Below are 17,426 nucleotides of genomic sequence, written 5' to 3'. Positions count from 1 at the left end.
CTGCAGGCTTCTGGACCACGAGCACGTAGGGTGGGGGAGACAATACGTTAAATGAGCTTAAGTGTGTGCGCATTCTTTGAGCAACATTTCATCGATACGTAATCACCGAGCAGTTAATTCCTGAACACTGAGCAAATCTGTTGTCATGAAACCTGGCTGCAGTCATTCGATGTAATTCAGTTACTGGTGCCAAATGTGTTACAATGGGAGGGGACTTATGTTTTAACACACCAAACGGAAAAGCCTTCATTTAGGCCTGGATTTGAGCACAAATGTGATATTAAGAAATGGCAATTTGGCTGAACACCAGCAATGCAGTTTATACTGTTTTTAAAGGATCAAAATGTTTACAATTTAATTTTCTGTTAAGATATGTGGTTCAATATTTACCGTTATCCACAATACTGCCCAATGGAGCATCATTATCACAGCTTTTAAATAATAAAACAATTCAGCAAATTCAAAAATGGGCTCCCAGCCAAGACACAGTGAACCATATCAGGTTCATTCATTCATGTTCTTTCCCTCTGGAAGGGGCTGGAGCCTATCACACCGTTCACTAGACATGTCGTCAGTCTATCACAGGCAGACAGCCATTGATGCCAATTTTGAACCACCAATTAACCTAACGAGCAGCATGTCTTTGGGCGGTGGGAGGGAGCCAGAGAACATGGAGAGAACCTTCTTGCTCCGAGGCATAAGTGACAACCATACCATCTGGTTCACCTTATTAAAAAAATAAATAAACACACAAATACATTACACAGGTTTTATTTATTCAAATACTGTTTCGTAATATGAACAAAAACTTACATTCTCTTATCGATTTCCCAAAGTGGACAATATATGTTTTTCTTAAGTACAAATTACATAAATATAATGAATTCAATGGCTTTGAAAACACAAAGATATCCACAAAACATAACTTAAATACAAAGAAACACTTCATCAACGAAAGGCAGTTCAGTAGCCCCACTTCTTCCCTGTGTTTATGCCGACTCCTTCATTCTGAATTCAGTTACAGAAATTCTGTAAATAAACATAATCCACTCAGACGGTGGTCTTGGGTTTCTGCCTACCATGTCAACCTCAGCGTTCACAATTCTTGACTTTTATTTAGATGTCTTTAGACTTCACGCAAGCAATTTCTGACAACCACGTAACAAATGATCACACAGCCCAAATGCTCTGATCAAGCGCCTGCTGGTGTGAATCATGGATTCCTTCATTTGATGCTACACTGTTAAAGGTGTAGTCAGGGCATTAATGAGTTCACACGTGTCCGTAGAAGGTCTGCACAGCAGGGACGTGTCCTGCAGGAGGGACACCAACTCCACGGGACCCGGCTGCTCCGTCTTCTCCTGCTCGGACTGCGTGTTCGACTCTGGCTTTTCTCTGACCGCCCTCTTCGTTTGGGCGAAGCCACTTAATCTGGAGGCAAGAGATCGCTTGGTCGCGGGCCTCTTCAGCTTCTTCCTCTCTGGGTCGTGGACGACGCTGTGGCGCTGCAGGCTCTGCCTCATGGCGAAGGACTTGGTGCAGCCGGCGTGAGCGCAGGCGAAGGGCCGCTGCTCCTCGTGGAAGGAGCTGATGTGGCTCTGCAGGTTGAAAGGCGTGGTGAAGGACCTGCCACAGCCCTCCCTGGGGCACCTGAGGACCACTCGCACGTCCGAGTGGACGCGCTGATGCTGCTGCAGGAACCAGGAGTCCCTGAACACCTTGCTGCACTGATCGCACCTCAAGCTGAGCCTGTGCTCCTCCTTCCTGTGCTTCAGGTACTCCGTCCAAGTCTTCCCCGAGAAGCTGCAGTCCTCCTCCTTGCAGGGATACCCTCTGTGCACCTTCTCGTGTCGCTTCAGCTTGCTGGGGAAGGAGAATCGCATCTGGCAGCCCTCGTACGTGCACTGGTAAGTAGGCAGCTGTGTGTGCTGCTCACACATGTGCGACTTGAGCTGCTTGTTCTTCCTGAACTCGAGCCCGCAGCCGTCAAACTTGCAAGCGTACATCTTCTGCTCCTGGGTGTGAATGCGGCTCATGTGCCTGGTTCGGTTCGCGTTGGTGGTGAAGGCCTCCTCGCAGCCGTCCACGGTGCATCGGAAGGGCTTCGCTCCGCTGTGGCTGAGCTCGTGTCTCGCCAGGTGATACTGGCTACAGAAGGACTTGGCGCAGCCGTCGCGCTCGCATGAGAACGGTTTCACCCCCGTGTGTTTACACAAGTGAGCGTCCAGTTTCCACTGTTTGTTATACGCGGCCGAGCAGTCGGGAAACGAGCAGATGTACCGCTTGTATGGTTCGCGTTTAGTCTCCATTTCTGTGGCATTTAGAGGTGAAATCTTCACATCACGCGGAAACTCGAGCACGTTTTCCTCCCTTCCGACTAACGCCGGCGCTTCCCACAATTCAACGCGACGCCACTTCCGTCACCCAGAGATGACGTATTAATTGGCCGTCGGCCCTTAGGTGTGTAGTTGTCGTTTGTGCAGCTACAATATTTTGCGTAAGTGTCGTTTACGTCTTTTACTAACGCGCTAACGTGACAGTTGAGTAGTTTGGGAAGATAAAACGTCTCTTTTGGTCTTGTTTTTAGGTGTGACATAGTTTCAGTCCTGTCATAATGACGCGAAAAAAGACGCGAACGTTACTAAACCAGCTAGCTAATGCTAATGTTAGCCTGCAGTTTGGTTTCGTTACGTGAAATCAAGCTGCAATAAAAATCAGTGTTAACACTTTAATACTAAGTTAAATAGTGTAACACGTGTTTATCTTTGAAAAATAACAACAGCGCGCGTTAGCTGGTCGGTTGAGTTAATGTGCTGCTCTTCATTTTGTTGCCTACTGCCGACCAAAACAAAAGATTAACAGTGAGTTTAGCCCCATATCTCAGAGGTAATGGAGTGATTGTAGATGCTAGATGAATAGATACTTTATTTATCCTGAGGGACATTGTGTGACCTGTAGCTTCATCACACAGAAACATATAGATATACATATAGGCTACATAAACACAATAGTATCAGCGATGACCACAAACAAGTTGTCTCCTGTCAGGGAGATGTTGTAGAGTCCAGGGATGATCAGAAATTGAAATAATCGATGCCATTAGCGAGTCTTTGCAGCCCTACTACCTACATTTGTCTTTAAACTATACTTGCTACAGCATTGTGTAACATATATCGCTTCCTTTTTGTTTTGGTGAAACAGGTGAGTGCACTACCAGGGCAGACTTCGCGTCGCCACAATGGTAAGCAACAATGTGTATAATTTATCATAACTTCTAATCACAATGATACATGTGTAAATATTCAGGTTGTGCGCTTACGTCCGCTATTTTCTTGACAGGGTGAAAGAAAAGGAACAAACAAATACTACCCTCCAGATTTTGATCCAGCCAAAGTGTGTATAATCCCACAGACTGTCCATCTGTGAACCAGTTCAACGTTTGTCTATTGGTGCAGACTTACAACTCCTTTTATTCTTTGCTTTCAGCATGGATCTCTCAATGGCTACCACAAGACCCACGCTCTACGGGAGAGAGCCAGGAAACTGTCCCAGGGCATCCTCATTATCAGGTTGGTTCACACAGAAATGATGAGCGGATGCTGATACACTGACACTGACATTTTTTTAATATATTCAAATGAGCAGCACAGATGCTACAGTGCAATTACTGCTTAAGTTAATAAAATATATTTTACTACCACAAATGGGTGTGTTAAAATAGGATGAATTAAGAAGAAACTGTGCATGAAAGTTATCTCTAATAAAGAATTTAGGGTCAAAACTTGAATTGAGTGTTTTAAAACACGTAATGCGTCAAAATAAATGATGACAAAGGAGTTAATGATGACTTGGCCTCATTGTCAGTGTTGAGGATTTTCATCTAAACCTGACTGTTTTTGTCCATTAAGGTTTGAAATGCCCTACAACATCTGGTGTGATGGCTGCAAAAATCACATTGGGATGGGTGAGTTTGAAAAAACAAACAAAAATGATTATTTTGTTTGACTGAGTGTTGTTTGATTTTCTACAAGAGAGATGTTCTGTTTGTTCAGGGGTTCGTTACAACGCTGAGAAGAAGAAGGTGGGGAACTACTACACCACGCCAATCTACAGGTAAACAACCATCAGCTGTTGCCTGATCTGATGGCAGTGTCTCCTTTATTTTAAGATCTTTAACATCACAGTTTTGGCTCCTCGATCAGGTTTAGGATGAAGTGCCACCTCTGTGTCAACTACATCGAGATGCAGACGGATCCAGCGACTTGCGACTACGTTATCGTGAGCGGAGCAAGCAGGAAGGAGGAACGCTGGGACATGGCTGAAAATGAGCAGATCCTCACCACAGGTATCTGATTCACGATTACCGACTGACAAGTACATTTTGTGCTCAGGTCATCCTGAACGTGGAAAATTACTCGTGAAGTGATTTCAAGCGCTCGACCCATTTCAAACCTAAAGAAGAGACGCTCTGACCGGCTTTACCTGCGTGTCATTCAACAGAGCACCAAGAGAAGGAGAAGCTGGAGACCGATCCCATGTACAAGCTGGACCACGGTGGGAAAGACAAGGAAAAGCTCACAAAGGCTCTGCCTTCGCTGTCAGAGATCCAGGACTACCAGTCCAGCTGGAAGGATGACTTCCAGCTCAACAGCACCCTCCGGAGGAAGTTCAGAGTAAGGAACCAATCTCTTGTGTCTCTAATTCAACTGATTATCTTGGAGGATGTAGTTTGTAGTGCTTTGGTTTCCACTAGTGTGAACTAGCAAGTGAGTGATCAGGCATAACATTAGGACTAACTTCCTAATATTATGTAGGTCTTTCTTGAGCCTCCAAAACGGTTGTGACTAACCAGAGAATGGACATGGGCCTTCTGAGGGTGTCCTGCGGTGTCTGGTAACAGGATGTTGTTATTGGGGGTCTTTGGGTCCTATGAGTTGAGGGGAGGGGGCCTCTGTGGATCATCCCACAAGTACTTGACCAGTTTAGTAAATTTGGAGGGCAGGTCAACTCCTTGTGCTCGTTTTTTAGTTGTTCCTAAACTGTTTTTGTGTGTGTGCTTGTGTCTGCTGCCATCAAGGAGTTTCATTGCTATGGGGTGGGGGTGTCTGGTCTGGTCTAGGTGGGTGCTACATGTCTAAGTAACATCCACATGAATGCCAGGTTCAGAAGTTTCCCAGTAGATCACTGAATTGTCACAAGATGGTTGATGTTATTCGCTTCTCCTGTCAGTGGTCATAATGTTATGCCTGATTGAGGTACATTTTGTTGAATTTTCCCTCCAGATTTCATGACTTTAAACCATGAATTAAAAACTATCCTACCTGGTATCTTATCGCATGTTCGTCTTGTTTCCGTAACAACAAACACACTAAAGAAGAATAAAAAGGATCCAAAGAAGATGATTATTTAAACAGTTTTACGTAACTGACTGCTCCTTTTTAATTACAGACGGAGAAAAAAGTTTTGGCCGAGCAGGAGGAGAAAGACAACGCAGTGAGAATGAGGACCAACCTTTCTATCCCACTTCTGCCAGAGAAAGAAGAGGACAAAAAACTGGCATCACTTCTCACCTACCAGGCCCCCGACTGTAAGCAACAGAAATGTTATTTTGTTTTTTCATGTCAAGATTAACCCTTCATGAGGCAAAGAATCATATTTGGTAACTTCAGCACATTTTAAATTGCGTCCCTGTTCCTCTACGTGAGGTTTAGAAGCATGTGGTTTTCTCTCAGGCAGTCGGAGAAGATCAAGGAAACGTTTTCAGGTCAAATCAGAGTTAAATGTGGACTTCAAAGTCCAACCTCTGCATGAACACTGAGCATAACTGATGTATTAGGTACCATGAGGAAGTGACCTAATGTTGTCTAAATGCGGATTTACATTTGTTTTCCACTTAAGGGCGAGGAACCATACATGTTAAATTCATTAATCTTAACTTTCTCCATTAAAATTAAAAAATTTGAGGAAAAATTTCACATAAGTTAAACAGTTTTCTGACGTCCTACAGTGACACTCTAGATGAAATTTAGAACTTAAAGTTCGTATAGTCGTGATTCATTCATCGTCTCCAATTTCAACATGAAACCTGTCGAACATCTAGTTTAATTCAGAAACAAATCCTGTTGTTATCTCAGGCTACATTCTACAAAATCATCTGCAGCATTAAACCACTGTGATTTCCTGTATTAGGACTCATTTAAAATAATTTATTTTCTCCTCTCTGTCCCATTCAGCCTATGAGGACAAGCAGCACAACAAACGGAAAGAGATCTCCTCCCGTTCATGGTTCAACTCCAGCTCAACGCCACCAGGAGGCGCTGCAGTCAGTCTGCTGCATAAGATCAGCCTGCAGGGGAAAGAAGCAGCAGTGGCCAAAGCTCTGGGATCCTCGCAGAGCCCACTGATCCGCAGGCGCACGGTCGCGTCTGGGAGCAAAGGCGAACGCAGCGCCACCGTCGCCCGCAGGAAATCCTCCCCTGAAGTCGGCTCATGTGATGGCGAGACGTTAAAGGTCACGCGAAGAGAGGAAGCACCGTGTTCTGTAGCAACACGAGAGGGTCCGAAAGTAGCAGAGGTGAGTGGTCCGGGCTTCAAGGAGGAAAAAAGAACAGAAACAAACGCAAAAGACTTTGAGAAGGATCTGGGCAAATGTTCGGGAGGACTCACATCTCTGGTGGCAGACTACAGCGACTCGGATTCAGACCCTGGACAATGATGAGCTAAACGGGACAGTTTGTGTTTCCAGTGAAGGACTTTAAGTGTCTTAAACCGAAGAAGACGATCACAGACGCGTTACGATCAAATCAGCTGGGAGAGTAAAATTTATTTAGGTTCAAAATGATTTTACTTAACACTAATGCTGTCGTTGGTTCCAGAGATTTATGCTATTTATAAAATGTTTTACCTCTAGCTTCACGTCTTACATACGTCTTTGCTTTTGCGAGGCTCTTTTGTGACGTTATAATTTAAATCCAGTCAGTTTTCAGGTCAGACGGTTCTTTCAAGGGTGAAGCTCCTGTTCACGTTTTACTCCATCACATGTGGACGTAACTCATGGTACGGGAAATACCATATATTTAAATGAATACATCTGAAGGGTTTATAATTCGATGCCAGATGTTTCAAATGAGGATTGCAGATTGTATTTCAAATAATATCTGTATCTGACCCAGCTTAAAATATGTATTTTTGTTTTAGATTCACACGTGTGATCAAACTGCAGAGAAACGTGTAAACGTTAACTGGAAATAGTGTGTAAATAACTGCAAACTTTTAGTTTTTTGCTTTTTTTTTGTACAGCATACACGCAAAAACAAACAAACAAACAAACAAACAGTAAATGGATTTATCGAAGTCACGAGTAAATTTTTGTACAGTCAGACTCAATAAATGGAGTCTCAGATAAAAGGCAGGAGTCACAACACTGGAGGTCATGATTTATCAGGAGAAGGTGGAGCAGAGAGAAGGAAAGCTCCACTTCACACGAACTGTAGGGAAAAGTTAATGAAAAGAAGCTGATTGTCTCAGAGAACGTTAACAAACAGATGCTTAAATTGAGAATGAAGTGATGTTGACAACGTGGGAAGTGATAGAAAATAACGACGAAGCCGAAATGTACCAAATGGATACATAAAGCATAGAGACACAATGTGTAAACCAATTTTTTCTATTGAAATTTTGCCTAACATCACATCTATTGTCCCGGAAATCTTTTCATATATTATATTTCATATATTTCCATGTCAAGTCCAGAGAGACGAAGCACACAAAGCTCAAATGTGCTAATAGGAAGAATGAAGTTGCTCCAGTAGCAGAAAAGTTCAAGAACATGAAAGGACACAATCACACACAACAGCTAAAAGAAAAGACGTGGTGTAAATAAAAGATAGAATAAACCTTCAGTTCAGTTGTAGTTGCAGCATTGTCCGCTAGGTGGCACCGCTCTCACCATAAATTTCATCATGACTTTAGAAACGTAACACGCTTTTATAAGTCTGAAAACCAAGTGTGGATGAAGGCAGTGTGGCTCAAATCACCTTCTATTGTTTCCTTCATTTTAAACCAATATATCAGTCTTTACTGGACAATAGGGAAGTTCATTAACTTTAATAAGCATGTTTCCTTTGAGATTAAAGCAAAATCTAAGACAGACAACACAAAGATAAATAAATGTAGAGGTAATAAATAAAAGAGGCAGTAGTATAGTCGTGGCAGCATAATGTAAAAGATGTGAACATGAAAAAGTAGCAGGATGATAATTAAATAAGTAAATCTTAATACAGTCATATTTTCTGATGTTTTGTGTTTCATAACAACAACAAATTGAAATATTAATATAATATTACTATAAGGTAATAAATCCACTGTTTGTTTTTTTGGTTGATTGATTTTTTGGTTGTCTATTTTTGCCTCTCCTTGCACTGTTTCATTATCATTTGTTACATTTTATGTTTTTTTTTTTGTTTTTTTAAAAATGCAAAAATTAAAAAACTTACGTAATTAATAATTAAATAAGGCGCATATCAGAACTGAAGCACGATGAACCGATGGTCCTTGTTTGTGTGCTGTCAGTTTTTGAAAGATATAGATCGATAGACTTTACTAATTAGACTTTAGGTGCGTTTGAAAAGGGACAAACAAACACACACCTAAAAAATTACAGGACACAGTCATACCAGTGTTTCCACAGGCAAGGTGACAACAGCCCATCCTGACGGACCCCATCACTCACCCTGAATGGAGCAGAGACTACATGCGTTGATTAGCATCAGTAGACCAAAATCGTTAGGACACTGTCAGGCACGACCCTCTGGCTCAATTTTAAAAACAATTTATAATAGGGATGTCCGATAATATTGACCAACCAATAATATCGGCCGATATTAGCCTATTTTTGTAATATCTGTTCATATCGTTATCGGTTTTACCACCGATAATGAAAACAGATAACACAATGCCCGGGTTGTGCTGTTGTGTACTCCTGCTGCTGCTGTTTGTGGGGTCCTGAGACATGTACCAGCGCACAATTGATGACCTTATCAAACCGCACCCGGAGCCAAAACAACCACAGAGAGTAGCTAGTGTGGCTAACAGGTTTCTTGCTACCTAAAATTAGTCTGGGCGGGAAAAAAAACACCTGCATGTATCGGTATGTATCGGAAATTAAGTATTTGGACAATACCGGCTATCTACAAAAAGTCAATATCAGACATCCCTAATTTATGATGATTTATACTGTCAAATGCCTTGGATGCATCCATAAAACAGAAGAATTCTGTCTTCTATATCTATCCGCAATTTCCTTTAAAGCATAGACAAACTTAAAGTCAAACATGTTATCAGAGGTGCGCACAAAAGCAGACAATCTATCTAATAAAATACTCTCCAGAACGTTAGACAGCCCACTGGCTAAAGCGATTGGTCGATAGTTGTCCATGCTGCCCAACAGTAAAACAGATGGCAAGAAGAGTTGCTGCTTTTAGAATTGCATATTTAAAATGTTCTGCTGAAAACCACTCAAGTTGGACCACTTAAAGTGGCCTTGTTATCAGCCAACTTTGAAAAACCTTGTTATAAGTCTTTAGCTGTCATTTGCACATTATAGAAGATATCTGGAGATTTTTCCTATTAAAAAGCTTTGAATAGTGCTGCCTTCATAGTTCAGTTATATTACCGTTACCAGAAACCCCCCCTCTGAGTTGGTACAGGTGCTCCTTCAAACTGCAAATGCAAGATATATGTTTTCTATTGTAACATCTCGTCACTCATCAACTCTTTTTAGTTTTATTTAAATGTCACATTTGTCTCCTAATTTTGGATCTCTGGGTCACAATTTAAAAAAAAAAAACAACAAAAAAAACATGACATTTAAGTAAATACTTAAACATTTAATTAATAAAAAAGGTGTAATACATAAAAATTATATGTTTTATTGTCATTGTATAAAGGATGCATCAACATTGTGAGCAGTCAACTATTAAAAAATAAATACCAACACATAAATACAGACCTGTCAGATCCTAAATTTAAATTTAAACCATAACTAAATAAATAAAATATATTTTCTTCGAATCTTTTGCTTTGGAATTAAGATCTTCCCCCAAAATACAAGTGGAAGTACTGACCCAGTGCTAGTGTTTAAACTGAGCTTACTCATGTTTGTCGGATTAATGTGAATTTACTGAAGAAGCAGTGTCTCCATCTTTGCCACGTTGTTATTTGGCTTCACAACACAGACCTTCCCTGTTCTTAAAAGTGAAAGTCGAATGCCTCATGTTGCTGTGTTTGGCTGCAGGTTCACTCTGCTGGCTCCAGACCTGCTGAGGACCGACAGCCCAGAGAACATCTACTTTCTTTTAATACTCCCTCTTGCAGTCATCATTCCTATTAACTGAATGAATTCCCGAATTCCTAGTATTAGCTGGGAAACCGGAAATTTAGGAAGAGCAATAAATGAAAAACCTTGTTATACTTCTTTAGCTGTCATTTGCACATTATAGAAGATATCTGGAGATTTTTCCTATTAAAAAGCTTTGAATAGTGCTGCCTTCATAGTTCAGTTATATTACCGTTACCAGAAACCCCTTCTCTGAGTTGGTACAGTTGCTCCTTCAAACTGCAAATGCAAGATATATGTTTTCTATTGTAACATCTCGTCACTCATCAACTCTTTTTAGTTTTATTTAAATGTCACATTTGTCTCCTAATTTGGATCTCTGGGTCACAATTTAAAAAAAAAAAAACAAAAAAAAAAACATGACATTTAAGTAAATACTTAAACATTTAATTAATAAAAAATGTTTAATACATAAAAATTATATGTTTTATTGTCATTGTATAGACGATGCATCCACATTGTGAGCAGTCAACTATTAAAAAATAAATACCAACAGATAAAAACAGACCTGCCAGATCCTAAATTTAAATTTAAACTATAACTAAATAAATAAAATATATTTTCTTCGAATCCCAAATACAAGTGGAAGTATTGACCCAGTGCTAGTGTTTAAACTGAGCCTACTCATGTTTGTCGGATTAATATGAATTTACTGAAGAAGCAGTGTCTCCATCTTATTTGGCTTCAGAATACAGACCTTCCCTGTAATTCCCAAAAGTGAAAGTCAAATGCCTCACGCCAGTAGCATCATTAACAAGAATGGGCCCTTCACTCGGCCCCCCTGAATCCAAGTATACACATGTTTGCTCCACCCTGGGTTAATACCGTGTCTTCACTCTGAGCTGGTACAGTGCCTAGATATTTTATGATTTTTTCCTCTTTCCATGTTTGTTCCTTGCAATTGGCCATAAACTGTACCCTCCCCTTCTTATTGACTATGTATAGCCTGGTGAAATTTGGGGCTTTCCGACACAGTAGCTGACTGTCTTCCTGGCGGCCACAGTCCACCAAGACTCCAGGCAGTCAACATGGGTCGGTGGAAGCTGCACAACGTTTTGTTTCTCCTGCTTCTTCTCTGCAGATCAGATGGAAGGTAAGCTGTTCTACTTCCCTGGTGTCTGTTTTTCTGCATCTCCTGCGTTTTTAAAGTGCACTAATCTCAGCGTTGGGGAAGTTAAACAAAAAAAGTAATTAGTTACTTATTACTAGTTACTTCTGTAAATTGTAATGAGATTACTTTACTAGTTACTGCATTTGAACAGTAACTTCACTACTTAATACTTTATTTTCCCAGTTCTTAATTTACGGAGTAGATACATAGACAAACATCATAGCCATATCATCACTTAATGTTTATTGTATAAATGTATACAACATGGCTTATAAAACCATGTGAAAGAACAACATCCCGGTCTACACAAAGAATTATGCCTCACTGTAAAGTCCACCAACAACAGGACTTCAATTCCATGTCAAAATAACACTTGTCCAGGTAACTAGAAAATATTTTCCTGTCCAACATTGGCTTGAGAGTCGCAGGTATTTTATCTAGTATTTTTTGAAACCTGGGCGATTCAATAGTTGATAATGGAAGCATGTCCTCTAATGAACTGAGCAACCAGCCTGTTAATGTCTTTCTGTGTTAGCTGCTTCTACGCTGCACACTTGAAAAAAGCTTTGCCTGTTTAGGCGGAGTCGTCTGCTCATCGACTCCTTCAGATGACCGGCCAAGATCTTTTGTCACAAGTTTTTTTTTGCCATCCTGGGCTGACAAATGTTTGGACAGGTTGCTCATTGATTTCGCAGCAGCTGAAAGCAAGTTGTGCAAGAGTGCATTTCACTCAAATATTTTTGTCGTTTCGAGGTATAAACCAAAAGTAAAGAGAATATCGCCATGTTCCTATAGTCTAGTAAAGTAGTGTAATTACCGATATTTTCAGTGTAATGCCTTACTTTACTTCATTACCCAAAAAAGTACAGTACAGTTACAGTACAGTTACAGTTACAGTAATCCGTTACTTTGTAACTTGTTACCCCAAACACTGACTAATCCTAACTGTGTTCATTACGGTTATGGCGTTACAGGTACGTGTACATTCACACAGACAAAAAATAAAACCCAGAATAATCCTCAGACTTCTCACCAGTCCTTAAGAACTGAAAAAACTACACAGACGAGTGGAGAAATGTCTTCTCAAAACTCAACAAGTACAGTTGCTTTCGGATAAAACCCAAAGTACTATTTTCTTTCACATATTTGTGGGAGAAATCACTGTTTGACTGTTTTTTTTTTTTTTTTTTTCACAAGAGAACTTGAATAACCTCACATAACTCATGCTTCCTTTTACCTGTGTTGATATAACAATTTTAAATATGAAATATGTACATACTCCTTCCTACAGTCATTTATGGTCCCACACATTTCTGCCAATGAGAGAGTAGGTTGAGTTTATACAACAGAATGCAGTTTTTTCTCCACTGCTGGACTTTGCAAGGGGAAATTACTGCAATGGAAACAAACCACGAACTGATCAGTGACGAACAGACGGACAGATAGTCATACTTTTTTCACAAATATTGGTCTTCTATAAGTATTCTCCTCTCTTCCAAGTGCCTTCTTCAGTTCAGAAGATTTGCTTTTGACCTGTACTGAACCAATTTCTGTTTATTTTTTAGCTGTTTTTCTGAAATTAACACTTGTCCTCTTCATTTCCAGTGCAGCACAAAAGGACACAGTTAATCCTGCTCCAAGGTACAGTTGCTAAACAATTGCCTTATCTACCAGTCAGTTAAAAAAAACGTGTTAATGGTGGGTAGGTTTTTTTTTTTTACTTTGCTCCTTCAAGATATATATTTTCTATTGTAACATCTCATCACTCATCATCTCTTTTTATTTTTATTTAAATGTCACATTTGTCTGCTAATTTGGATCTCTGGGTCACAATTAAAAAAAAAAAACATGACATTTAAGTAAATACTTAAACATTTAATTAATAAAAAAGTGTAATACATAAAAATTATGTTTTATTGTGACTGTATAGAGGATGCATCAACATCAACAACTATTAAAAAATAAATACCAACACATAAATACAGACCTGACAGATCCTAAATTTAAACTATAACTAAATAAATGAAATATATTTTCTGTCTTTTGCTTTGGAATAAAGATCTTCCCCAAAACACAAGTGGAAGTACTGACCCAGTGCTAGTGTTTAAACTGAGCTTACTCATGTTTGTCAGATTAATGTGAATTTACTGAAGAAGCAGTGTCTCCATCTTTGCCACGTTGTTATTTGGCTTCACAACACAGACCTTCCCTGTAATTCCCAAAAGTGAAAGTCAAACGACTCATATTGCTGTGTTTGGCTGCAGGTTCCTTCTGCTGGCTCCAGACCTGCTGAGGACCGACAGCCCGGAGAACATCTACTTACAAGCTTATGATGTGTCCAAACCCATCACTGTCTCCATCTCCATCCAGCACTTCAGCAAGGCCACCATGCTCCTTCAGGACTCTGTCACTCTCAACCTGGAAAATGGATTTCAAGCTCTCAAGACCATACAGGTGACTCAGCAGAGCCACGATTTTACCTGTGACCTCCTTATAAGATGATATTAATAATTTATACAACCATTTGTGAAAGTAAATGTTTTTTTGTTTTTTTTTTTAAGAATGGTACATTGTGTTATGAGGACAGACAAACTGAGAGAAAACAAACAGAAAAGACAGACGTGCAGTCATCTCATATACATCTGAGCTTAGAAAAAATGTATTTCATTTAATATTCCTTCTTGCAGTCATCATTCCTATTAAATGAAAGAGCTAATATTAGCTAGGAAACTAGGAATTTAAGAAGAGCAACAAACGGAAAGTAATACTTTTGTCACAAATGTTCCTTTTCTAGTCCAGTCAGTGTGAAATTTTGAGTCGTTCTGGCGTAGATCCAAAATGCTGAAATGTTTGTTCAGTGAAAAAACTGCAGGGTGCACCAAAGAGAACAAACATACAAAAGCCACAGATGTTCACTGACTGCACGACACAAAGAAATGCTTGGTGCATCACTGCTCACATAGTAATAGAGGCGTGGCCCATTTGCCATCCCACAGCTGCAATTACCACTAATCACCACAGATGCCGCCAAAGAGAACAAAATCGGGATCTTCAAGATTAGATTTTTAAGATGATTATAAAACAATGAGTTACAACTTTTATTGTGAAATTGTGTACTTTTAAATACTGTAATAGTGCAATTATTTTCTTCTTGTATAGATGTAAACACTCATTTCAAAAGTTTAATTGAGTCAACATTTAATGGTAACCAACAGGATTGGTGGGCTGTGGTGTTCCTTGACACCTGGAGGTCCAGCAGCTGCCTGAAATGTTTCCACAGTTTTGTATTCATTTACCAAGCGATTATAGTTTATTTGCTGAAGATATTTTCATGGACAGCAAGTTTCATTTTTTACAGTTAATGTCTGCTTTGTCGATTTCAAACACACTGTAAACTAAAAAACAAGATACAGTCATTCTTTACATTACATTTGAAAAATTGGATTATTGTATGAAAGTAATCCTGTTATACACAGTAAGTGCATCCAAATGTTAAACAATTAAAAAAAAAAAAAAAAATGGAGAATTGATTGCAGTTATAGCATTATTCTTATGTCTTATTATCATTTTTGCTCCAGATTTCCTCTGATAATTTGGGTCGTAATGAAAAAAGGGAAAAGTTTGTGAACCTCAAAGTGAACTTCGGGGGTTTACACTCGGAGGAAAGAACACTGATGGTGACCTTTCACTCGGGATACATCTTCATCCAGACAGACAAACCCATTTACAACCCTGGAGATACCGGTAAGATTTTAGGATAACCACGAAAACTAAAAAGTTCATGAATTCTACCCACAAGCAAAATAATTTTTTTTTTTCGTTTGTTTGTTTTTTGGTTGAACCCATTATGAAACATGCTCCAGTCAGTTCATCAAGAAGTGACAGGATAATTAATTTCTAAGAAGTGTTTAGTAATACATTTTACTCACTTGTCCTGTTTCTTTCAGTTCGATTCAGAGCCTTTGTGTCCTCTCCGTCCTTTAAGGCCCTTGACAATTCCATCACAATAGACATCCAGGTAAACAAATGACAAGTCAATGGTTGGAAATTTTGTAAACCCAACATGAATGCTGAGAAATTAAATGGGTCTACCGAAGAATAATCGTAGCAAGGCAAAAGGAATGAACATAAAGTAAACAGAGTGTATAAGTGTACATATAATTTTTAAGACTGACTAGGTGTGGATTATCACAGTGTCTGACTATATTCTGAAAATATATATTTTTTAGATCAGTCAGCTATATTACCTGAAACAATCAGTTTGTTTGTGCATCGTAGAATCCAGATGGCTTGGTTGTCAAGCAGGTCTCCCGAACCAGAGCTTCCAATGGCCTCTTAGCAGAGAACTTTCCTCTTTCTGAACATGTCAAGTAAGTTCAGTCTGTTAATAAAACTGTACATGTAACCACAAGACAGTCTCCAAAAAACTGTAGATTCATGACTCTTGGCCATCTCAGCATAAAATGTTGAGTACTGTGAGAGAATATGTCTTTTTTTGAAAGTACCTAAAACTTGAACTGTTCCCATATTTAGCCTGCCACACACAGCTCACAAAGCATCAAGAGCATCTCTCATGTGAGGGCAATCAAACATTTCCACATGGCAGACAGTCATAGACAATTGTGACTTAACATCTTTATTGGACATCTGACTGAACTAAAATTGTTAAAGACATGTTGGGTAAGAAAAAAAAAAGAAAAAAGAAAAAGAATGCCATCTCCACTGTAAAGCATGGAAGTACCAGCATCATGTTCATGTTTTACATAACCAAATGTTAATACGTCTCTTCTTGTGTGGAATATTCACGAGAAACCAATTTATACTTTATAGGTGTCAGCCTATACTTTGGAAAGTAATGCTCAAAAACACATCATTTGCCTCTTACTGTCATAGGTAGAGCCAAATTATTGCGACTTAGCCTGTACTGTATTTAAATGTGTCTTAAATTTGCGTATTCCATTGTGTACATTTTAAATGTTTGGGAATTAAATAACCTGGATGTTTTACAGTGAAGGAACTTGGAATGTGACTGCCAAGTTTGACCACTGGCAGCAGAACACATTCACCTCCCAGTTTAAGGTGAAGAAATACGGTAGGTGACGTAAAATTGTGCTTACTAATGTTCAAAACATCAATATCTGTAGGTTTCTGGAGTGCCATGCTTGATTGTTTGTGGGGTGTTATTTCAGTGCTTCCTGCCTTCAATGTTACCTTGACTCCCAGGAAGTCTTTCTTCAGCCTGGATGACAGTGAACTAGTCGTAGATATTTCTGCCAGGTTGGTCTAATACAGTCATACACAAAATCACTTACTTGCATCGAATGTTGTAGATCTGTCCACCATATCCATTCTCTGACTTACTAAGGAAAACTTTTCTGTCTTTTCTTGTTTCTTGCTGGTATCCATCTATAAAACTTTATCAATCTAATGTAAAGTAAATGAGTTGGAATAGATGAAAACCAATAACTTTGACTGACCAGTATTGTGACTGTGGATCAGGTACCTGTACGGGGAGCCGGTTCAGGGCAAAGCCTACATTGTGTTTGGAGTGAATATCAACAAAGAGATGAAAAGGTTACCGTCCGTGAAGCAGGTGTCGAATGTAAGTTTACACACTGAAAACTCTGATATTCCTTTGGCTCGTTGCGCTGTTAAACCTAACATGCAGTGTTAGTGTCCTCTTGAATATAAGTGCAACTGTTCAATTTAGTTTTCTTTTGAGATCCACCAACTTAAAGACTAATGCTTATTTTAAGTGTGTGTGACGGTTTTCAGTCATCCAGGTGCACGGTAATCCAAAAATTGTTAAAAACAGGCAACTGCACTTTCTCAAAGACATTTTGCTACTTGTCCGAGAAGCTTCTTCAATTCTAGAGACTGGTGGGAAAGAAACTTGCTGGACTTGTTTTTGTAGAACCA

At 39.5% G+C, this 17,426-nt stretch overlaps 3 protein-coding genes across 3 annotated transcripts in view; 2 read left to right on the top strand and 1 right to left on the bottom strand.

The window, feature by feature from the left end:
• Nucleotides 1-755: 755 nt before the first annotated feature.
• On the bottom strand, nucleotides 756-2,416 carry LOC125004277 (transcription factor IIIA-like). The gene has a single exon (XM_047578774.1). The coding sequence runs from the start codon at nucleotides 2,307-2,309 to the stop codon at nucleotides 1,236-1,238; it is 1,074 nt and encodes a 357-aa protein (XP_047434730.1). The 5' UTR covers nucleotides 2,310-2,416; the 3' UTR covers nucleotides 756-1,235.
• Nucleotides 2,414-8,390, top strand: yju2b (YJU2 splicing factor homolog B). The gene is made up of 10 exons (XM_047578773.1): nucleotides 2,414-2,497; nucleotides 3,202-3,241; nucleotides 3,340-3,393; nucleotides 3,487-3,569; nucleotides 3,909-3,964; nucleotides 4,053-4,113; nucleotides 4,203-4,345; nucleotides 4,501-4,673; nucleotides 5,449-5,587; nucleotides 6,234-8,390. The coding sequence occupies exons 2-10, from the start codon at nucleotides 3,239-3,241 to the stop codon at nucleotides 6,713-6,715; spliced, it is 1,194 nt and encodes a 397-aa protein (XP_047434729.1). The 5' UTR covers nucleotides 2,414-2,497; nucleotides 3,202-3,238; the 3' UTR covers nucleotides 6,716-8,390.
• A 3,034-nt stretch (nucleotides 8,391-11,424) lies between these two features.
• The window catches only part of LOC125003456 (complement C3-like), a 46,037-nt gene continuing 40,035 nt past the window's right edge, over nucleotides 11,425-17,426 (top strand). Inside the window, exons 1-9 of the mRNA XM_047577412.1 lie at nucleotides 11,425-11,489; nucleotides 13,113-13,148; nucleotides 13,772-13,961; nucleotides 15,086-15,251; nucleotides 15,455-15,525; nucleotides 15,786-15,877; nucleotides 16,517-16,599; nucleotides 16,697-16,784; nucleotides 17,007-17,109. Of these exons, the coding sequence (XP_047433368.1) occupies nucleotides 11,425-11,489; nucleotides 13,113-13,148; nucleotides 13,772-13,961; nucleotides 15,086-15,251; nucleotides 15,455-15,525; nucleotides 15,786-15,877; nucleotides 16,517-16,599; nucleotides 16,697-16,784; nucleotides 17,007-17,109 (894 nt within the window). The remainder of the gene's footprint in view (nucleotides 11,490-13,112; nucleotides 13,149-13,771; nucleotides 13,962-15,085; nucleotides 15,252-15,454; nucleotides 15,526-15,785; nucleotides 15,878-16,516; nucleotides 16,600-16,696; nucleotides 16,785-17,006; nucleotides 17,110-17,426) is intronic.

This window comes from Mugil cephalus, chromosome 2 (genome assembly GCF_022458985.1).
Source record: "Mugil cephalus isolate CIBA_MC_2020 chromosome 2, CIBA_Mcephalus_1.1, whole genome shotgun sequence".
NCBI classification, from domain to species: Eukaryota; Metazoa; Chordata; class Actinopteri; order Mugiliformes; family Mugilidae; genus Mugil; species Mugil cephalus.
Note: the sequence above shows the minus strand (reverse complement) of the source record. Positions and strands in the feature narration are given on the sequence as shown.

What these genes read in the sequence shown, in the direction of transcription:
- LOC125004277 (XM_047578774.1), bottom strand. Translation starts at nt 2,309, where the DNA reads ATGGAGACTAAACGCGAACCATACAAGCGGTACATCTGCTCGTTTCCC.
- yju2b (XM_047578773.1), top strand. An exon ending in CAGATTTTGATCCAGCCAAA is followed by an intron (nt 3,394 to 3,486) that starts GTGTGTATAATC and finishes CTTTGCTTTCAG; the next exon opens with CATGGATCTCTCAATGGCTA. An exon ending in CAGGGCATCCTCATTATCAG is followed by an intron (nt 3,570 to 3,908) that starts GTTGGTTCACAC and finishes TTGTCCATTAAG; the next exon opens with GTTTGAAATGCCCTACAACA.